General features: G+C 41.5%; 1 protein-coding gene across 11 annotated transcripts in view; it reads right to left on the bottom strand.

Annotated features, from left to right (window-relative positions):
- The window catches only part of PTPRM (protein tyrosine phosphatase receptor type M), an 835,753-nt gene that overhangs the window by 250,617 nt on the left and 562,604 nt on the right, over nucleotides 1-22,532 (bottom strand). For all 11 annotated transcript variants that reach the window (XM_050767360.1, XM_050767362.1, XM_050767361.1 and 8 more), the window contains one exon: nucleotides 15,130-15,262. In XM_050767360.1, coding sequence (XP_050623317.1) covers nucleotides 15,130-15,262 — 133 coding nt within the window. The remainder of the gene's footprint in view (nucleotides 1-15,129; nucleotides 15,263-22,532) is intronic.

The following is a 22,532-nucleotide window of genomic DNA, read 5'->3' as shown; positions in this document are numbered from 1 at the left end:
AGTCCCAGGTGTCCAAATTGGAATTCTGGTACTCAGGCAGGTGCTGCCTAAGTCATCAAAGAAACATAATAAACACCGGAATGAACACTGGGCCATCTTTAGACACGATAACATGGACTACGGTTCTGTCAAATTTTGTTTTGTTTTTACAAAGAAATAGTAGTATGTTGGAATTTAATAAGTGAATCCATTTTTACTTGCAGCAAAAGTCATAAAAATAGTTTCACTTTAGCTCTACCTCAGCAGTGCCAAAAGCAAACAGCACATATGAATATAACAATGATAAAAACATCTTCCAGGGGATCAGTGAAGCTTCATTCACTTTAAAAAGCACACTCTGTAAGGACACCAGGCAAAATTTATATTACTATTCTAGAAAATATAGTACTTAATATAATACTACATCTTGTAATGCTGAGATCTGTCCAAAATATTCCTCTCTTAACCAACAGAGTGGCTCCTCTGTATCCTTCTTAAAAATTAATTTTATGTAATTTTCTATAAATGAATCTAAATTGAAGATTCCAGAGGTAACCCATTTTCCCGTTAAAAAGAAACTTAGATTTATGTTAGAAGAAGAGGGGTCAAGAATCTTGGTTGACATGGTTTGGAGGATCTTTGTCCTCCAAATCTCATGTTGAAATGTGATTTCCAACAATGGAGGTGGGTCTGGGTGGGAGGTATCTGAATGACAGGGATGGATCCCTTTTGAATGGTTTAGCACCATCCCTTTGGTGGTAAGTGAGTTCCCACTCAGTTCATGTGAAATTTGGTTGTTCCAAAGTCTGGGACACTCTACCGCTCGCTCTCATGCTCGTGCCGTTGCCATGGGACATGCTTGCTTGTGCTTTGCCTTCCTCCATGATTGGAAGCTTCCTGAGGCCCCACCAGAAGCTGAACAGATGCTGGCACCACGCTTCTAAAGCCTGCAGAACCATAAGCTAATTAAACCTCTTTTCTTTATAAATTACCCACTGTCAGGTATGTGTTTATAGTAACACAAAAATGGACTAATACATTGCCCAAATAAGTCAGATTAGAAACTGGACTATTTTTTTCTTAATGCATACATTTCTTTCCTTATACTCTTCACTGTTTTACTTATTAATATAAAACAAAACTCGAAAGAGTTCGAAAAGTGATATTATTAGGTTTGAATTCCTGGATTCAATAACCAAGATATGGTTTTAAACAATCATCCCAAGAAAAACATGCTCAGTTTTTAACGCTCTTATGAACTAGAAAGTGAAGTCACATCAACATGAATCAAGACACGCACCCAGTAGAGATCATGAAGCACTTGGGTGTGACTGGGAATGTCAACACACTCCATCTCGAGACATCAACTGTGAAGAATGATCAATTTTACTAGTAATTATGCAGCCCTCTCTCAGTATCCTTCTATGAACTCTAGGGCTTGAGTTTAGGAATTAAGAGACACAGATAGAACCAGTTTTAATAAGCTATGCTAATAGCTAGAGGTTAAAAATAAGTGGAGTTACCAGGCATTCAAATGAGGAATCAGTAGGACAACTGTGCCCTGAGATGGCTGGTGAGAATTCAGCCCTGCTGAATGTGGTGCAAGTTCAGGGCTGGTGCCTGGCCACAGGGCCTACAGTTCAGCTGTTCAGACCTAGCTCGACCTCCTGCAATTGTGGAAGGTGAACAAGCAGCACTAAAGAGAGGCTCAGGGAGTCCATACAGATACACGGCAAGGCCTTTATGCACACCGAAGACAGTGATGCTGTCCTTCTGTTCCCACCCCAGGTGGCAGACCACTTGGCACCTTGCTGGGTCTGGGTCTGGAAGGTTTTAATACCCAAAGTATTTGCATTTAATGCTAATGCCATGCCCACTCAGAAGCATTTGGGGCTTAGAGAACGTTCCCCAAGCATGGTAGTATTGATGCCCCAGGACCTTTGGTTTACTCATCTGCAGAGAACAATTTTTCCTATAATCCAGCCCTTCACTTGACTGAGTAGGAGCCTGGGCATAAGGAATACTAGTGGCTGAGCATGGCTGAAGAATGATTTTACTTCGTGCTATCGGCTTTGGCACCTTCACCAAGGCATGGCCTTAAGGTAAGGAGACAATGAGCTGTGTCATTCCAGGTGGCTGTGTTCCTAGCTAAGTTCATAATTAAAGACCCATCCTGTGTGCTTCCTTGGGTACAAAGAAATGGTGCTCTCCATGGGAAAAGGAGAGAGGACCCCCTCTCAAGGGGAGACAGCTCCAATCCTTGGTCTTCTCCCCTGTCTGGACACAAAGACTTTGAGGCACGGAAGCCATGAGCATTGAAACTCCAGAGGCAGCTACAGCTTGTATACTGGTGTCTAATGCATATTATCAGTAGAGTTAACATTTACTGAGGCCAGCACTTTAAAGGTATTAACTTGTTTTCTTGTCATAACATTTTATGATGTAAGAACTATTATTATGCCCTTGGAATAGCTGGGGAAACTGAGGGACATGAAGCTAAGAGGCTTGTCTAAAGTCACACAGCTAGTAAGCCACAGAACCAAGGTGTGGGCACAAGGCAGTTGTCCCCAGGGTCTCCACTTTCACCATGGAAGACCCCAGCATTTGTCTCTGAGAAGGAAAGGTGCAGCTAATGCTTCCCTGCTTTATGGCTTCCTCTAAAACTTAACAAGTTTCTCTTGCTCAGTAAACCAGACAAGAGGATACAGCATCCTCACCATTGAGAGTTATCAGAACTCAGGAATCAATGAATGACACAAAATACACCTATTCAAAAGAATTCTAAAAATGCTTCTGTAAAGGAGAATACGTAAAAAACATTTATTTAGCTATTATGCAATGATGACTCAAAGGAAAGAATAAGACATGCTGGCAGAATTTCAAATATTTATAGACTTAAAGCAATGGTAAACTGCAACAAGCTGATGACTGCATGGTGGTGTTGTCAGCTAATTAAAAAGAGTACCTGAGCTTTACAGAGCAAGGTGCAGGTTTGAGTTTTACTTACCTGAGCCAGCGTAACAGGGCAGTTAAGAATCAGATGCTCTGACTCAGATTAGGCCCTCCCACAGACTACCTATGTGCCCTGGGACAAGTTCTCCAACTGCTGGGTTCTTAAGCTATTATTTATCAATGACCAACTATGTACATATATCATCTAATTTTTACCACATTCCCTATGCAGTACACATGACCATCATCATCACATCTCACATGTGCAAAACAGTTCAGAGATGTTAAGTAACTCATTTAAATTTACAGTGCCACAAACTAAAGAGCTGGGGTGTAAAACCAGGTTTACAGATTCTAAAGCCATACCTCTTATCATTCTCTGACACTTTCCTCCTATAAGATGAAAAACTGGTAGCTATGCTCCCCACACTCTTTTTTAAAAATAAAATCTTCTTTATAAAGAGTTCCCATTAGGTTGAGTCAAGAAATTGGGGTTACTTTAGGAACTATTACAGTAATCATATAAAGTCCGGGTCAGAAGAGGCCTTTACAAAAGTCAATTTGTTCAACTTACCCTTGTACCTCAACCCTATTCAATTATCTGGAAACCTGAAGGACAGCAGCTAATTGATAGACCGAGATAAAACATCCATACATGTTTGTGTGCACATATGGCCTGTTCCAAGCACGCCAAAGCCTGTGCTAGGCAGGATCTCAGCATCTGGTTCATACTTACAGGACTGCATATTAAGGCCACATATTTTAAATAATTGTCACAAAGAAACATCTATGTGTGAATTTCTCAGTGTAGTCTCAGGAAAGGTGATTTTGAAATAAAACTTTGAATAATGCATCCAGACCCAAGCTCTTTTCGACATACAAGTCACACTTACTTATAGTGGAAAAGAAACTACCTCACATGTAAACGGATAGGGCAGGGGAACTATAGTTAACGTCAACTTGCCTCTGGCTGCATGCTGCAGGCATCTCTTTGAAAACAGGGCTTTCATCAAATTTTCCCTCTTATCTTTTTTGTTTCATGTTGTCTTCAAAAAACTTGCCATTTTTATTGTGATTTTTCTTGGTGGTGCTAGTATTGTTTAAATATAATAGAATGGGTGCCAAATACTTGATAATATGCTGCATTTGCTAAATGTACATCTGTTTAAATGTGTTATGGAAAGGAGATGGAGGTATAGAGTTTCAGAATGAAAATAGTTACATTTACCTGTAACAGGTATTTATGTAATATAATAGCTACCACTTGCTATTTTGCCCCAGAATGCAAAGTTCTTTAATTATTTTCAATACCTGCAACTTCTGTGATTTCTATGTACCAAAGTGGCTGAGACAGGAATATTACTATAATTAATACAAATGTTCTCAAACTCCTGAAAGATCTATAGCAATTTTAGAAACAATAGTAAATATAATTAATCACAGTAAAATTGATAGTGCTTATATACTAAATTCTGTCAAACATGTTATTGAAATAAATTATTCCTTATGAAAAATGTTAAAAATGCAGGTATTTTCATTTATACAAATATATCTAATTATACATGGATGAAACATGGTAAAAAACAAATATGTCCTATTCAAGTTATTTTATATTAATTTTGAGAGTACATTGCCCCGTGGTTCTGCATGAAACATTTATTTTGTAGACATTTACCTCACAACCTAAGATTTGCTGCATCAAAATGTCAAATCCTTAAAGGAACACATAATTTGGGGGAAGGAAAATAAAAAATTGCTTTGCTTACAGGATCAAGTAAAACTAAGTGTTTACATTTCATAAAATGTTTTGAAGAAAAGAAGGTTTCAGATGGTATTAGTCCAGGTAAAGGCCAAATGAATTAATATACATGAACAAAAAACTAGTCATTGCTTTGTGATGGGTTTGTAAAACATCCTAAAATAAAGCCGATGGTCATGTCAGTTTTTAGTCATTATTGCCTATATGTTAAATAATTCCATGCATTAGTACGAACTGAACAGACTTTACATTTTCTGTTAAAAGCCCACCATCCACAACTAATTTTTAAAGAGGGCCAATTCTTCAGAAGGCAAAACAATCTTAGCTAATAACTGACAATGCCTCCGAATAAAATGTCAAGCAATTACCCAGTGTTTGAATTTGCTGTCCTCCTGCTCCTAAGCTAGCAGGCAAGCTGGCCTGGCATGTGACAAGTGCAGACGATGGCGGCTGGCTCATCCTCTGCAGGACAGACTTCCCATTTTATTTCTAGAAGGAATGAATGAATTTGTTTCACCCACATTGCCTCTTGGGCCCAGTCTGTCTTTATGACCAACAGCACCTATTTGAGGTGGACGACTCAGAAGGCCGCAGTAGAGGAAACACAGGCTAACCAGCCCACACAAGGATGAGTGCAAAGTTTCACAAGTTCTTCCAACTGACGAAAACAACTAATAATATATTGAAATCCACACTTGAGGCAGTTCCTTTCCTTCCCCCTCTCTCATTCCTTTTTCCATTTCCCCATGATTTCCCTTTTAATTGAGGGCCTCCTGTGTGAAGGTGGAAAACATGTGGCTGGAAGATAAACCACTCACCAGCCATCACCTCTGGGCTTGAACTGAACTGAGAGAGCCTGGGGAAGAGCTGCTGCAGAGGTTTAAGTAGGGAAACACAGTAATAAACCACATGTGGTGCTTCTAGAATAGCAAATGCATAGTAGTGTCACCATTGCTACTAGCTACTAGGAAACCTGGTATTTTGGAACTGAGGACTTCAGAGATCATCTAGTTGAGTTTCCTCAACTTACAAATGAGGAAACTAGGGCCCAGAGAAGTTCAGAATCACAAAGTCAGTTAAAATACAGATCTAGGAATTCCACATCTAAATTCAGTGTTCTTCCAACCGAGCAATGTGGTGATTACCTATCAATAACACCCCAGCAATTTATCTATGATTAATGTTATATTTTAACTTTTCTGCTTAACAACACTACCTATCAAATTTAAACTTGAAATTAGGTAAAAAACCCTGGACAATTGGATGGTTTTAAGAATTTCTATGGAATATGATAGTTTGTACAAGACTGCTCAAGTCTAAAGATAACAGCAAGTTCTGTATTTATGAGCATGGTATACTGGCTAATTTGTCTGACAGAGAACATACTGTATTTTTCAGAAAAAGCAAATCCCAAAGTGGCACATGCTGTGAAGACAACGCTTTTAAGATTATTACCTAGTAAATAATCAGGTAACTCTGACATGACTTATTGGCATTTAGTCTAAAGTTGTATCAAGGCCATGTGTTACCAAAGGCATCTCTTCAATGCATAATTTATAACATAACCTCCACGACTACCTGAGAGACCCAGGTAGAATAATGAATTAATATTGCAGAAATAGACCCTTCGAGGATTAGTTGACATTTAGCTAAGGTCACAAGGGCACCTGGATTAGCAGTTGCAGGCTATTCCTCACAGAGAACTTGCCAGATGACAAAATATATCCAACGTATTCCCAGAATTTAAAATAAACCTCTTCAGAATGTTTAGTTTGGATGTCCAGGCACGGAAGGGCCTATTGTTGCTTAGGACTTATACTGGGTCATATGTTTGTAAAAAGTACAAACTACTGGTGCCAAAAATAAGCCATCTACATAAACATTGAGTTGGGGAACGAACGAAGAACAGCCAGGAAAAGCCGGGCGCGGCGGCTCACGCCTGTAATCCTAGAACTTTGGGAGGCTGGGCTGGGGGGATCACAAGGTCAGGAGATCAAGACCATCTTGGCCAACATGGTGAAACCCCATCTCTACCAAAAATACAAAAATTAGCTGGGTGTGGTGGCAGGCGCCTGAGTCCCAGCTACTTGGGAGGCTGAGGCAGAAGAATCGCTTGAACCTGGGAGGCAGAGGATGCAGTGAGCTCAGATCATGCCACTGCACTACAGCCGGCAACAGAACGAGACTCCATCTCAAAAAAAAAAAAAAGGTGAGGCATAAGAAAAAGAGGAAGAAAAAAGGAAATAAAGAGATAAATAGGTAAAGAAGGGTAAAGAAAAGAGGGGTAGAGAGGAATGGAATGAAAATAAATAATGAACGAAAAATGAAGATAGGAATCACATGATGGGTAGAAAAAGAGAGAAAGGGCAGGTGACAAGTGGGGAAAAACAGTTGTAATGATGGGGACCGAAGACCAGGGATGTGCACAGCTGTGACAGAGCAACAGTTTTTCTTGGGGCTTGACTAGAACAGAACCATAAATGGAGGGAGATGCAGAAAAGGAGGAGGTGCTTGTATCTATATTGGGATATTAACTTGCCCTGAAATATTGCTATTTCCAAAGGTTTTACCTTCATCCTTGATATTCCTTCTTCTCACTCTACAAAAACTCTTGAGGAGCCTCCTCCAAACCTATAGCTTCAGCTCCAGAAATGTTGATGACTTTCGGACTATAGAAACTATTATTTCTAGTCCACAGTAGCATATTCAACTTCCCAGTGAACATCTCCACTTAATTTTAAAGGAGCATTGAACTTAAAATGTGCAAAGCTGGGATTGCTGGCAACATGGCTGAATAGGAACATCTCCGGTCTGCAGCTCCCAGCCAGATCAACCCAGAAGGTGGGTTATTTCTGCATTTCCAACTGAGGTACCTGGTTCACCTCACTGGGATTGGTTGGACAGTAGGTGCAGCCCATAGAGGGAGAGCTGAAGCAGGGTGGGGCGTCATTTCACCGGGAAGTGCAAGAGGTTGGGGAATTTTCTCCCCTACCCAAGGGAAGCTGTGGGGACTGAGCCTGAGGAACCCTGCATTCCAGCTCAGATACTGAGCTTTTCCCACAGTCTTCACAACCCACAGACCAGGAGATCCCCTCCAGCGCCTACCCCACCAGGGCCCTGGGTTTCGAGCATAAAACAGGATGGCTGTTTGGGCAGACACTGAAATAGCTGCAGGAGTTTTTTTTTTTTTTTTCCCCCATACCCCAGTGGCTCCTGGAATGCCAGTGAGACAGAACCGTTCACTCCCCTGGAAAGGGGTGCTGAAGCCAGGGAACCAAGTGGTCTGACTCGGCAGGTCCCACCCTCACAGAGCCCAGCAAACTTAGATCCATTGGCTTAAAATTCTTGCTGCCAGCACAGCGGTAGTCTGAGATCGACCTGGGATGCCCCAGCTTGGTGGGAGGAGGGGCACCTGACATTGATGAGGCTTGAGTAGGCGGTTTTCCCCTCACACTGTAAACAAAGCTTTTCCCCTCACACTGTAAACAAAGCCACCAGGAAGTTCGAACTGGGTGGAGTCCACTGCAGCTCAGCAAGGCCACTGTGGCCAGACTACCAGATTTCTCCTTTCTGAGCAGGGCATCTCTGAAAAAAATACAGCAGCCCCAGTCAGAGAATTATAGATAAACTCCCCACCTCACTGGGACAAAACACCTGGTGGAAAGGGCGGCTGTGGGCAGCTCTGAAGAGAACAGCAGATCTACCAGCACAGTGTTCGAGCTCTGATAAAGGGACAGACTGCCTCCTCACGTGGGTCCCTAACCCCCCGTGGATCCTGACCAGAGGACACTTCCCAGTAGGGGCCGACAGACACCTCATACAGGAGAGCTCTGAGTGGCATCTGGTGGTTGCCCCTCTGGTCTGAAGCTTCCAGAGGAAGGAACAAGCAGCAATCTTTGCTGGTCTGCTGCCTCTGCCAGTGATACCCAGGCAAACAGGGTCTGGAGCAGACCTCCAGAAAACTACAGCAGACCTGCAGCAGAGGGGCCAGACTGTTAGAAGGAAAACTAACAAACAGAAAGGAAGAGCACGTTCACTCAGAGACCCCATCCGAAGGTCACCAACATCAAAGACCAAAGGTAGATAAATCCATAAAGATGGGGAGAAACCAGCGCAAAAAGGCTGAAAATTCCAAAACCAGAAGGCCTTTTCTCCTCTAAAGGATCACAACTCCTCGCCAGCAAGGGAGAAAAACTGATTGGAGAATGAGTTGACGAATTGACAGAAGTAGGCTTCACAAGGCGGGTAATAAAAAACTCCTCTGAGCTAAAGGAGCAGCCCTAACCCAATGCAAGGAAGCTAAGAACCTTGAAAAAAGGTTAGATGAATTGCTAACTAGAATAACCAGTTTAGAGAAGAATGTAAATGACCTGATGGAGCTGAAAAACACAGCCCGAGAACTTTGTGAAGCATACACAAGTATCAATAGCCAAATCAATCAAGCAGAAAAAAGGATGTCAGAGACTGAAGATCAACTTAATGAAATAAAGTGAGATGACAAGAGTAGAGAAAAAAAGAATAAAAAGGAACGAACAAAGCCTCCAAGAAATATGGGACTATGTGAAAAGACCAAATCTGCATTTGATTGATATACCTGAAAGTGACGAGGAGAATGGAACCAAGTTGGAAAACACTCTTGAGGATATTATCCAGGAGAAATTCCCCAATCTAGCAAGACAGGCTAACATTCAAATTCAGGAAACACAGAGACCACCACAAAGATACTCCTCGAGAAGAGCAACCCCAAGACATAATCGTCAGACTCACCAAGGTTGAAATGCAGGAAAAAATGTTAAGGGCAGTCAGAGAGAAAGGTCAGATTACTCACAAGGGAAGCTCCTCAGACTAACAGTAGATATCGCTGCAGAAATCCTACAAGCCAGAAGAGAGTGGGGCCCAATATTTAATATTCTTAAAGAAAAGAATTTTCAACCCAGAATTTCATATCCTGCCAAACTAAGCTTCATAAGTGAAAGAGAAATAAAATCCATTACAGAAAAGCAAATGCTGAGAGATTCTGACACTACCAGGCCTGCCTTACAAGAGCTCCTGAAGGAAGCACTAAACATGAGAAGAACAACTGGTACCAGCCACTGCAAAAACACACCAACTTTAAAGACCATCAAAACTATGAAGAAATTACATCAACTAATGGGCAAAATAACCAGCTATCATCATAACGACAGGATCAAATTCACATATAACAATAGTAACCTTAAATGTAAATGGGCTAAATGCCCCAATTAAAAGACACAGACTGGCAAATTAGGTAAAGAGTCAAGACCCATCAGTGTGCTGTATTCAGGAGACCTATCTCATGTGCAAAGACACACACGGGCTCAAAACAAACGGGATGGAGGAATATTTACCAGGCAAATGGAAAGCAAAAAAAATCAAGAGTTACAATCCTAGTCTCTGATAAAACACACTTTAAACCAACAAAGATCAAAAGAGACAAAGAAGGGCATTACATAACAGTAAAGGGATCAATGCAACAAGAAGAGTTAACTATCCTAAATATACATGCACCCAACACAGGAACACCCAGATTCACAAAGCAAATTCTTAGAGATCTATGAAGAGATTTAGACTCCCCACAATAATAGTGGGAGACTTTAACACCCCACTGTCAACATTAGACAGATCAATGAGATAGAAAATTAACAAGGATATTCAGGACTTGAACTCAGTTCTGGAAAAAGCGGACCTAAGAGATATCTACAGAACTCTCCACCCCAAATAACAGAATATACATTCTTCTCTTCACTTCATCATGCTTATTTTAAAATTGACCACAAAACTGGAAGTAAAACACTCCTCAGTAAATGCAAAAGAATGGAAATCATAACAAACAGTCTCTCAGACCACAGTGCAATAAAATTAGAACTCAGGATTAAGAAACTCAATCAAATCAGCACAACTACATGGAAACTGAACAACCTGCTCCTGAGTGACTACTGGGTAAATAATGAAATGAAGGCAGAAATAAAGATGTTTTTTGAAACCAATGAGAATGAAGACACAACGCACCAGAATCTCTGGAACACATTTAAAGAGTGTGTAGAGGGAAATTTACAGCACTAAATGCCCACAAGAGAAGGCAGGAAAGATAGAAAATTGGCACCAAAACTTCAAAATTAAAAGAACTAGAGAAGCAACAGCAAACAAATTCAAAAGCTACCCAGAGCCAAGACATAACTAAGATCAGAGCAGAACTGAAGGACATACAGACACGAAAAACCCTTAAAAAAATCAATAAATCCAGGAATTGGTTTTTTGAAAACATCAACAAAATAGACCACTAGCCAGACTAATAAAGAAGAAAGGAAAGAAGATCAAATAGATGTAATAAAAATGATATAGTATCACCACTGATCCCACAGGAATACAAATTACCATCAGAGAACAGTAAAAACACCTCTATGCGAATAAACCAGAAAATCTAGAAGAAATGAATAAATTCCTGGACACGTATACCCTCCCAAGTCTAAACCAGGAAGAAGTCAAATCCCTGAATAGACCGATAACAAGTTTTGAAATTAAGGCAGTAATTATTAGCCTACTAACCAAAAAAGGCCCAGGACCAGATGGATTCACAGTTGAATTTTACCGGAGGCACAAGGACGAGGTGTTACCATTCCTTCTCAAACTATTCCAAACAATAGAAAAAGAGGGAATCCTCCCTAACTCAGCTTATGAGGCCAACATCATCCTGATACCAAAACCTGGCAGAGACACAAAAAAGAAAATTTCAGGCCAATATCCCTGATGAACTTCGATGAGAAAATCCTCAATAAAATACTGGCAAATCAAATCCAGCAGCACATTAAAAAGCTTATCCACCACAATGAAGTCAGCTTCATCCCTGGGACGCAAGGCTGGTTCAACATATGCAAATCAATAAGCGTAATCCATCACATAAACAGAACCAATGACAAAAACCACATGATTATCTCAATAGATGCAGAAAAGGCCTTCGACAAAATTCAGCAGCCCTCCATGCTAAAAACTCTGAATAAGTTAGATACGGGTGGAACATACCTCAAAATAATAAGAGGTATTTATGACAAACCCACAGCCAATATCATACTGAATGGGCAAAAGCTGGAAGCATTCCCTTTAAAAATCGGCACAAGACAAGGATGCCCTCTCTCACCAAACAAAGCTGGAGGCATCGCGCTACCTGACTTCAAACTCTACTACAAGGCTACAGTAACCAAAACAGCACTATACTGGTATCAAAACAGATATATAGACCAACGGAACAGAATAGAGGCCTCAGAAATAACACCACACATCTACAACCATCTGATCTTTGCTAAACCTGACAAAAACAAGCAATGGGGAAAAGATTCCCTATTTAATAAATGGTGTTGGGAATGAATATCTAGTCATACACAGAAAACTGAAACTGGACCCCTTCCTTACACCTTATACACAGATCAACTCAAGATGGATTAAAGACTTAAACATAAGCCCTAAAACCATAAAAATCCTAGAAGAAAACCTAGACAACACCATTGAGGACACAGGCATGGGCAAAGACTAAATGTCTAAAACACCAAAAGCAATGGCAACAAACGCCAAAATTGACAAATGAGATCTAATTAAACTAAAGAGCTTCTGCACAGCAAAAGAAACTATCATCAAAGTGAACAGTCTACAGAATGAGAGAAAATTTTTGCAATCTATCCATCTGACAAAAGGCTACTATCCAGAATCTACAAAAAACTTAAATTTACAAGAGAAAAAACAACCCCATCAAAAAGTGGGCAAATGATATGAACAGACACTTCTCAAAAGAAGACATTTATGCAGCCAACAAACATACAAAAAAATGCTCATGATCACCAGTCATTAGAAAAATGCAAATCAAAACCATAATGAGATACCATGTTATGCCAGTGAGAATAGCGATCACCAAAAAGTCAGGAAGCCTGGGCATGGCGGCTCACGCCTGTAATCCCAGCACTTTGGGAGGCCAAGGAAGGCGGATCACGAGATTGGGAGTTTGAGACCAGCCTGACCAACATGGAGAAAACCTGTCTCTACTAAAAATACAAAAATTAGCCGGGCGTGGTGGTGTACACCTGTAATTCCAGCTACTGAGGAGGCTGAGGCAGGAGAATCACTTGAACCTGGGAGGCGGAGGTTGCAGTGAGCCAAGATCACGCCATTGCACTCCTGCCTGGGCAAAAAGAGCAAAGAATTCCGTCTCAAGGAAAAAAAAAAGTCAGGAAACAACAGATGCTGGAGAAGATGTACAGAAATAAGAACACTTTTACACTGTTGGTGGGAGTATAAATTAGTTCAACCATTGTGGAAGACAGTGTGGTGATTCCTCAAGGACCTGGAACTAGAAATACCATTTGATCCAACAATCCCATTACTGGTTATATACCCAAAGGTTTATAAATCATTCTACTATAAAGACACATGTATACGTATGTTTATCATGGCACTATTCACAATAGCAAAGACTTGGAACCAACCTAAATGTCCAACAATTGATAAAGAAAATAGATAGACTGGATTAAGAAAATGTGGCACATAAGCACCATGGAATACTACGCAGCCATAAAAATGGATGAGTTCATATCCTTTGCAGGGACATGGATGAAGCTGGAAACCATCATTCTCAGCAAACTATCACAAGAACAGAAAAGCAAACAGCGCATGTTCTCACTTGTACGTGTGTACCTGTGACAATGCATGGACACAGGGAGGGGAACATCATACCCTGGGGCCTGTCAGAGGGTGGGGTGTAAAGGAGGGATAGCATTAGGAGATGGGATGACGGGTACAGCAGACCACCATGGCACGTGTATACCCATGTAACAAAACTGCTCGTTCTGCACATGTACCCCAGAACCTAAAGCATTATAATAAAAAAAAAAATGTGCAAAGCTGAACTCTCCATTTTTACTGCCCACCCCCCCCCCATTTTCTAGTTTCTATGTTCCAGATTTTGGTGAATAGAAATATCTCCACTAACTTGCCCAAATCAGGAATTACTCTAAGTTCTTTCTATATAGTCCCTTCTCTCTCCAAATGGCTACTAAAATTTAACTCTTAACTGTTTCTAAAGTTGCTCTTTCTCTTCATTCTACCGGTCTTCCTGATTTGAGCTCTCTCCCCTCCTCACTGTGTCCAATCCTAACGTTAGAGTTATATTCCTAAAAATTAGATCATGTTACTACCTGCTCAAAGGCCATCAACAGTCTCAGGCCCAAGGCCAACCTCCTTCCACGACCAGATCAGAGTTTCTAGTCTTCTCTCTGCCAACCTCTCCACCTTTACCTTCTACCATCCATGAACTCACTCACACGGCATGATTACAACTGTTTTCAAACAATAGAGAAATGGACAAGACCCACATATTCCCTCTATTTGGGAAAATTTATGCCATCAATTCTTAGTATCTATATTTTTGTATGGATTTTTACATAAATTGAAGATTTTATTATTAAGCAAGTTTTCACTTGTTTCTGCAAAACAAGACACTGCATAGTTTTCAAGTATGGGAGGTGAGGATCCCTTAGTATGGCCATATCTGTTTTTCTCTCCCCTAGACTATCCCTTGGCTCTTGTAACACACAACTTTGTTTGTTTGTTTTTGGACACAGGGTTTTGCTCTGTTGCCCAGGCTGGAGTGCAGTGGAGTGATCATAGCTCAAGTGATCCTCCCATCTCAGCCTCACCAATAGCTGGGACTACAGGTGTGTGCCACCACGTCCAGCAAATCTTTGTATTTATTGTTAAAACAGGTTTTTGTCATGTTGCCCAAGCTGGTCTTGAACTCCTGGGCTAAAGTGATCAAATGATTCACCTGCCTCCACTTCCCAAAGTGCGGGGATTACAGGCATGAGCCATGGTGCCCAGCCATACCACGTACTCTATGATTTGTTCTCTTACGAGCTGCTCCTGCGCGGCATTGTTCTGTTGGACTGTTCTTGCCGGTTCTCTTTCTCACGATGTTGTGCTGATTACCTTCCCTAGCACGGTGCCAACACACAACACAGGCCCCGTAAAATCTGTTATCATCATCATCCTCACTATAATAAGAAGGAAAGTCTTCTCATATCTTTGTGATTACCAAATGTCTTAGTACGTTGGAAATCAGTACTAAACATTTCCTGGTGAATAAGTGGCTTTTAAGATTCTGCAGAGCTTTATCTGCCTCTGTGTGGGAAGACACAGGATGCTTATGTTATTCTGGCATGATATGCTTTGCATATTCACAGAGAATCATAGCCATTTACTCTAAATTTTTGTCCCATAACCTTCCATGCCACATGATGAAAAATGTTAACAATCACAGAGTCACAGATGTGTCTGGGTTATCAAAGCCAGCTCAGTAACTGAGTATTTTCACACACACGAAACATTTCAGCAAACAATGGATATAACTGTATCTTTGGCAACAGCTAGGAGCTCACCTTTTCTTCATTACCAACACAACTCCAAGAAATATAATAACGAACAGCAAGATGCCCGCAATGACTCCAGCAATTTTAACTGTATGATCTGTCTGTTTCTCGGGTTCTGGGACTGGTTTCGGAGTGGCAGCTCCTGAAGATGAAAGGAAATGAAAAAGGAGAGACAGTAGGTGAGAGAGAATAAAGATGTCACATTTTAAAAAATTTCGCTGCATTTAACAGAATAATAAGACTTATCAGAGCCAGCAGACAGACAAGCTTTGATTTTTTAAACAGCTTTCATATGCACTGAAACGAGCGTAATTGTTCACATTGTTCTTTAATATTTTACTAAACCATAACACAAGCGGGATAGCAAACCCATGCCTGACCCTTTTCTAAAAGACTCTTCTGAAACAGGTTTTTGTTTTTTTTTTAAGAAAAAATATTATTTTATAATCTCTATTGGTTCCTGCTCTTTCTGCCATTTAAAAACTTACTAACACCACAATAGCTATCCGTAAGCCTTTATCCAAATTTGATTTGCTGGAACATTTTCCTCAATTATTTTTCATAAACGAAGCAGTAATTCCATAACATATTAGTCCAAACACCTGGAAAACTCAGATAAGCTCATTCACCACGCATTTTTACCAGCAATTGTTTTTTAACACAAAAGAGTTTTTCCCCTGCCTTTGGAAATCTAAATCTAGGTCACATCTGGTAGGCAAAAGACTCCTTCTAAGCAATTTACTCACAAAATGGGAAGTGGCTGATGATCACACCGCTGGCACCCACATTTAATATCTGTTTAAATGAGATAACCAGGGTCTTACAGGGGCGGTGGCTGTCTTAGCTCCCCTTTCTCATGTCTAAAACATGAGACGTGTTTGTCCTGTTTACTGTATAATGCGATGGAATGTCAAATTCATGTCTGATGAAATATGTTTCCTCTGCTAAGTGCATTCAGGATGAAAAATATTAGGAATGTAATGTTCAATTCCCTAAAAAGACTCCTTTTTAAAAGGGCTTGTACTTTTAAAATCAGAATGTGATGATGCTCTGAGTCACACCACCCTTACTAGGTGACAGGTCATTCTGAAAGGAGGAACTTTATGTCCACATTTTCCTCCTTAGAATTGTCTTTTTGTGTTGTTAAAAATGTGATTAAATTAGAGTGTTTGTAAACCAGCTCTTTCCACCCTGTCATGAGGTTTTCCACTCCTGCGTCACCCGACTCATGAAAACCTTCGCTGTCACTGTGTCTGAGCCCTTGTGCAGGGCGGACCAAGACCAGGAGGATAAACTCCAAAATGAGTCATCACTGAGAAAGAGGGAGTGCCAGGTATCACCTTCCATCTGTTTTTTTGTTTCCTTTGGAAACATGTAAATGATGTTTCTTTCCCAAGTTATTCCTGGTAAGATTTTATACATGAGGCCTTGCATTTGGAACATGGCGTAGTCATTAGACTGACCCCAGGAAGTGAGTCAAGGTCAGGGGAGAAGTGAGTTGGAAGATCATTAGTGTTTCCATGACAAAGCATATTCCAATCATTTGAGAGCCACAACAGCAGCCGTGATGCAGAAAGCACACCTTATGAGATAAAAACCCTTCTGAAGAAGCCTCTACAGGTCAATTTTATTTTATTTCTGACAACGTCAAGAGGAAGTCCTGCTATTTTGTTTCAATGAATACCCCTCAAACTGGTTGTCCAGTTAAATCTTTAAGGTATTCATGTTAATTATCCTTTATGGTAATTACACCTGAAATATACCACTCCAATCAATATTCTATGGGAACATATCATCAGGTGGTTGACTGGGAGGAAATTGTCACATTAATCAAATTGCTAAGAAAAATCTAAAGACAAAATGTGTATGTGGATAAAAAAAAATTTTAAGCTAAGCAATCCATACAAAAAGAAGTAACATTTGAAATTCACAAAACTGAAAAAAGTCTAATTTTTTCTATTTTATGTGTCCAATTAAAACAAATTTTTAAAATAAAATCAAATTGGTTTGATTCTTCCAATGTTGACATACTGGAAGCCATTCCATTTATCTCACTAGTTACAGATAGCTAGCTCTCCATATATATTTCCTAAATAGATGAGTTAAGGTATGTTTTGTAACTAAGTAATGTCAGTAAATGCAACACTTGGGGAAAAATGTTTAAAAAACCTTATTTAGCTTAAGATATTTTACTATAAAAATAGCACAGATGTAATGCATACATTGTGAACACTCAGTAGAGGAGGGTCTGGCTCTGTGGGAACTGGTGAATGATTCTCCGTTCTGCTTTGGGCCAAGGAGGGGTGGTTACCTGCAGCCTTTCATCCCCTTTAGGAAGCAGCATGCATATTGCTATGCAGCCTATGGAAGCTCAGTATTATCATTTCTTAGCACTGACTTTTAACTCCTTTCACATTGCAGGTCAAGAGAATGAAATGTTGTATCTTGGCCTGACACAGTTGCAACGTGATGATGGTAGCAACCATGATAAATGGGACAGCGACTCAGAAAAGGTGGGAGGGCTGCCTGGGACTGGCCATCCGCTTGAGTCAGGTGTTTGGGTTTAGGACTCTGCAGAAGCATCAGCGTAAACACAAACAGCCCTCGGATAACCTGATGGGTAGGTGTCACTGACTCCAGGCCCCCTGCCAGGAAGTTCCTGCTTTCCTGCCTGTGTCCTATCCCTCTATCTCTGCCTGAAATGAACATCTTCAGGCTCTCCTTAAATAGGATGCTCCTCTCTCCTCTTTTATTGTTTTGGGAACATGTGGTTCTGGTTATACCTGTCAGCCGGCCTTGGACAGGGGATATTTTTGACAGAGCATGGTTGCAACTGATGGTTGTTTATTTTTCCTCACCCGAATCTATGTATTTAACAGTACAATTTCCAAACTGCTTGGCAAAGAGTTGTTTTCATTCTATTTCCCCCTTGGTCTTGTTATTTTCTTGCCAGGTTTCTCATGGTATAAACTTTTCTTTTTTTCTTTTTGTATAAATTTTAATTGCTTATTAAAAGGAATTTTCTCTTCTTGTGTGTATTCTGTTAGGACAGCGATGTGCATTTAGTTTCTTTTGAAGAGAATAAACTCGCACGTGTCCATTTATCAGTGGATATTATCTAGGCCTGATACTGTATTGTATTCATTACACTGATGAATAAGCTAAGTATTACAGGGAGATTAAGAGACTGCTAAAATCCTAGCGCATATCCTCACAGATGCCCATTCTATTGACTCCTAGTGAGAACTCCGGTTATTACTTTTATAATGGCCACGAAAATAAAAAAGAGTGGTATTCCAGTCAAATTGCATTAAGATTTCAGTTATAACATCTAGTATGAAAAAAAAAAAACCTCAAAAGAAATAGAATGATTATCCAACGCAGTATTTAGCTGGTTTTCAACTTGGCAGAAAACGATCTGCTTTGGCCCAGTGTTCAATGTTAAATTAAATAACAGCAGCAGGCCAGGCTGAGAACACGATGTACTCAGCCACTGGCTTGAGGTCTGGGCCCAATTTTGACTACTGAACTGGCTGCACAAATTTTCCCAAAAGATTCAAGGGTACAAGCCCAGAAGACCACGAAGGCTGTCAGTGATGCTCAGAGCTACTGACCATGCTGCCCACAGCACGGGCTGGTTTCACCCAGAGTGAACGGGAAGTCTTCCCAAAGGGAGGGGAGTGGCAGGGTTAGGAAGAGCCGCAGGGACAGCTCGGCTGCAGAACTTTGCACGGTGGTGACTAGTACGAGGCTGACCTTGAATGTGGAGGAAAAAAATCCAGCAATATTCTTCATTTATTCAACAAGCGTTTATTGAGTCCTTAACTGCTTGCCAAGCACTGTTTAAGGAATATGGTGGTGAGCAGATGGACAAAACAAAACTTCTGACCTCATGGAACTTAAATCCTTGTGTGGAACACAGACACCAATGTAAGCCAATATTGTCGGCAGTGTCTGGCCAGGCTAGCTGTAGAGAAACTTCAAGGGGAGTGGGCTGTGGGGTGAAGGCGAGGCAGCTGCTAGGATGCGGGATTGGAGAAGGAATTACTGAGAAAATAACATTCGAGTAGAGACCTGAAAGAGGAAAGGGAGTGGGAGAGGCTGACATCCAGGGAGGAGGAAAAGGGAAAAGGTACAAGCAAGACTGAAATACTGAGTGTGACTGGAGTGCCGTGAACTGTGGAGAAGGTGAAGCACAATTTTGGGGTGGGGACAATTCCTTAGATCGCTGCAACTATTCTCTCTGCTTGAGAAGCCATTGGAGGATTCTGAGCAGAAGAGGAACTTGATCTGGCTTATATTCAACGACACTATCCCGGCAGCTGTGTGTACTGCGGGCTGTAGTGGGCCACGGTGGAGACAGAGACCTCAGTTATGAGGCTATTACAAAGATGCAGGGAAGACATTCATGGTTTGGAGTGAGAAGGTAACAGTGCAGGTGGCAAGATGCCGTCAAACTTGAGACATGCCGTGATGGTCCAGCCATCAGTTTTGCCAGTGAACTGGATGTTAAGTGTGTTAGGATAACAACCAGGTTTCTGGCAGGAGTCACTGGAGAGACGCAGCCGCTACTGACAGGGCGAGACTGCGAGGGGTGCAGATTTGGAGGGGTGGGTGGGAAGACCGAGAATTTAGTTTTGGACCAATGAGGTTTGAGCTATTAGACATTCAAAAGAGATAGCAAGTAGGCAGTTGGATGGATATACAGGGGAGAGACCTGGGTGTAGAAAATAAATTTGAGGTTGTCATCAGAAAGATGGTGATTATAGTCATGAGTCCGCTGGGGGACACTTAGGCAGTGAACAAGGGAAACAAGGGCAGGTCAAGGAGGATGGAACTCAGCTAGGAGGAGGAAGACGTCTAGGCCAATACAGACAAAGGGAGCATTCACACGGAGCAGCCAGAGAGGAAGAAAGGGATTACGAGACAGTCTTTTTTTTCTTAAGATGGAAGAAATGACAGCATCTCTGAATGTGAACGCTAATGATACCATAGTGGGGGAAGTTGATGACATGGAAGGGAAAGGAGCCGCCTGCTGGAGGGAAGCCCTTCCAGAGGCGGGAGGTGGGACCAGCGTGCAGAACCAGCAGGGCTGATGTTTCACCCAGAGGAACGGTGGAAAGCCACGCACGCAGCAGCGCACAGGCTCTGGGGGGAGCAGATGTGCTGGTCTGGGAGTGGAGCATTTGAACGGTCTCCCAGGGAGAAAGGAAGCAAGAAGATGAGGGGAGACTGGGGGCCAGAATGGAAGTGTAAGAAATGTGAGGCCAAAAAGTGTTGAAGTTGCCTAGAAGAGGGAAGGGAGGGATGTCCCAGGCTGGGCATGGGTGGGATCTGCTGGTAGCCCACCAGGAGTTCCAAGGACACAGAAGATAAGGTTGGACAGACTGGGAAGGGGGCCAAGGGGAAAGTGGGCCAGTGAGAGCAATCCTAATGGCCTGGAGCCAACAGTGAGGGTGGGAAGTGGGGCTGTGGCTGTATCCAAGAGCACGCAGAGCCCTGGGCCGTCTCTTCACTCCTCCTAGCTGGATGAAGAAGGGGAAGAGGAAAAGGAAAAAAAAAAGGTAGGGGGTGATCCCTACTCAGACTTACATTGGGGAGGGGAGTGAACAGTGTTCAGATCAGAGATACAGAAGCATCCCTGTGACACTCAGACGTTCCCTCTAAATATACGGGATGCAGCTATAAACACGGGCTAGCACTGTCCTGTTCATATGTGTAGCTAATGTTGGCTCCCACAGCCTCTGAATTAACAGCCCCTTATTTAGTACCCTTTGTGCTCAAGGTACTGGAGCCAGGTTCTGCAGGGGAATTAGAGTTGAGTATGTGCCTCTTCCTTTAAGGAGTCAACCACAGTAAATAAAGCAAGAAGTCTTAAGTGTCGCAAGTGAGCTACAGAGCCCAGCTGGGGGAAGAGTGGAGGGGATGAGGGAGGGCTCATTGTCAGAGGCTGCAATAATGAATGGGCTGGAAGGACTGGGAAGGTTTCAATGCTGGATGGGAAGAGTGCCTCGTAAGCCAGAACAAAGGGGCCTCTGGAGTCACACACTAGCTTCAAGGGCAGGGTCTGGGGCAGGGGCTGGGGGTGGTTGGGAAGAGGGTTGGGAACTGAGGCTTTATGGTGGGATGGGTGTTGCTTACTGGGTAGGACAGCCCAGACTAAATTTAATAAATAAGGAATCACAGAAAATAACAAGGCAGGACCTTGAGAACAATTGTGGCAGCAATACATAGGCTCACTGAGGAAGGGAAGGGAAGTAAGTTGGGGAGCCATGGGAAGGTTATGGCCCCACCCAGGCCCAGAGCCTCCCCTGCCTGAACTGCAAGGGTAGCTGGAATGAGCAGGATACAAGAGACTCACAGAAGCACAGTCAGCTGTGTACAGGTGACAACACCAACAATGGCTCTGGGACTACATGACCAGCCTCCTGCTGCAGCTTTGTGTTGGGTTCAATGTCTCAATTGAACCTGAGCAACAAACTACCCCATTCACATCACACGCAAAAGGTTTCAGTGGCAAACCAAATACCACAAAGCCACTCTTGGTATTTGGGGGAGAAAGAAAGAAAAACGGGGCTAAGGGCAGTAACAATGGGAACTGCTGAAAAGAATAGCTGAGGAGGTTGAAAAACCTTAAGAGATGAGACAGGGAGAAGAGCTAAAAGTAGAAAATAAAATGGAAGCAGTGGAAATATGTAAAAATATTGTTTCTTCAAGCGCGTTTCAAAGAGCACTGGTCCCAAAAGATAATCTAAAATTTAAATTTAGTACTCAGTCACTTTGTGCCAGCATTTTAATGACTTTTATGGAATAGAGACTCTATTTTAATTAATTTTCCTTCTTTTGTGTGTGAATCTATGCAGAGGTAAATTTCTATACTTCTTCTTAAAAACAGCAACATCCTTGTTTTAAAGATCATTGTGAGACAGTTCATTCAGGTCTTGTTGCCCAGAGAATTAAAATCCTTTGCAGTCTTGTTTAGGTTTTTTTTTTCAGCTGCTCCTTCTTCACATTATACATAATCGCAAAACACCTCATAGATTTTTCATTTAAATTACATATCATTGTTTTTCTTCCTGGGAATGCGAAGTCAATCACTGTTCCTGGAATAATCTACAGTCACACTTTCTATATTCTTTATAACCTGATTATGCTTTTGAATTTATAACTCTTCCTCTGTCCCTAATTTCCAATGTAGGGTAAACAGAGCATATACAATGTACAAGTCATAATCAGAAACACAGTTTTTCATATAACACTGAGATACTGGATTGTTTGATATATACCTTCTCTAAAAAAAAAAATCAATTTCTTTTTTATTTTTGTTCTAATTTCATGACAGTTACTGCTCTCATTTATTGACGTGGCTGACACCCTGAGAAGATGATCTATCAAAGCATTATCACTTATTA

This window comes from Macaca thibetana, chromosome 18, assembly GCF_024542745.1.
Source record: "Macaca thibetana thibetana isolate TM-01 chromosome 18, ASM2454274v1, whole genome shotgun sequence".
NCBI classification, from domain to species: Eukaryota; Metazoa; Chordata; class Mammalia; order Primates; family Cercopithecidae; genus Macaca; species Macaca thibetana.
The sequence above is the reverse complement of the archived record's forward strand: the minus strand, read 5'-3'. Positions and strand labels throughout refer to the sequence as shown.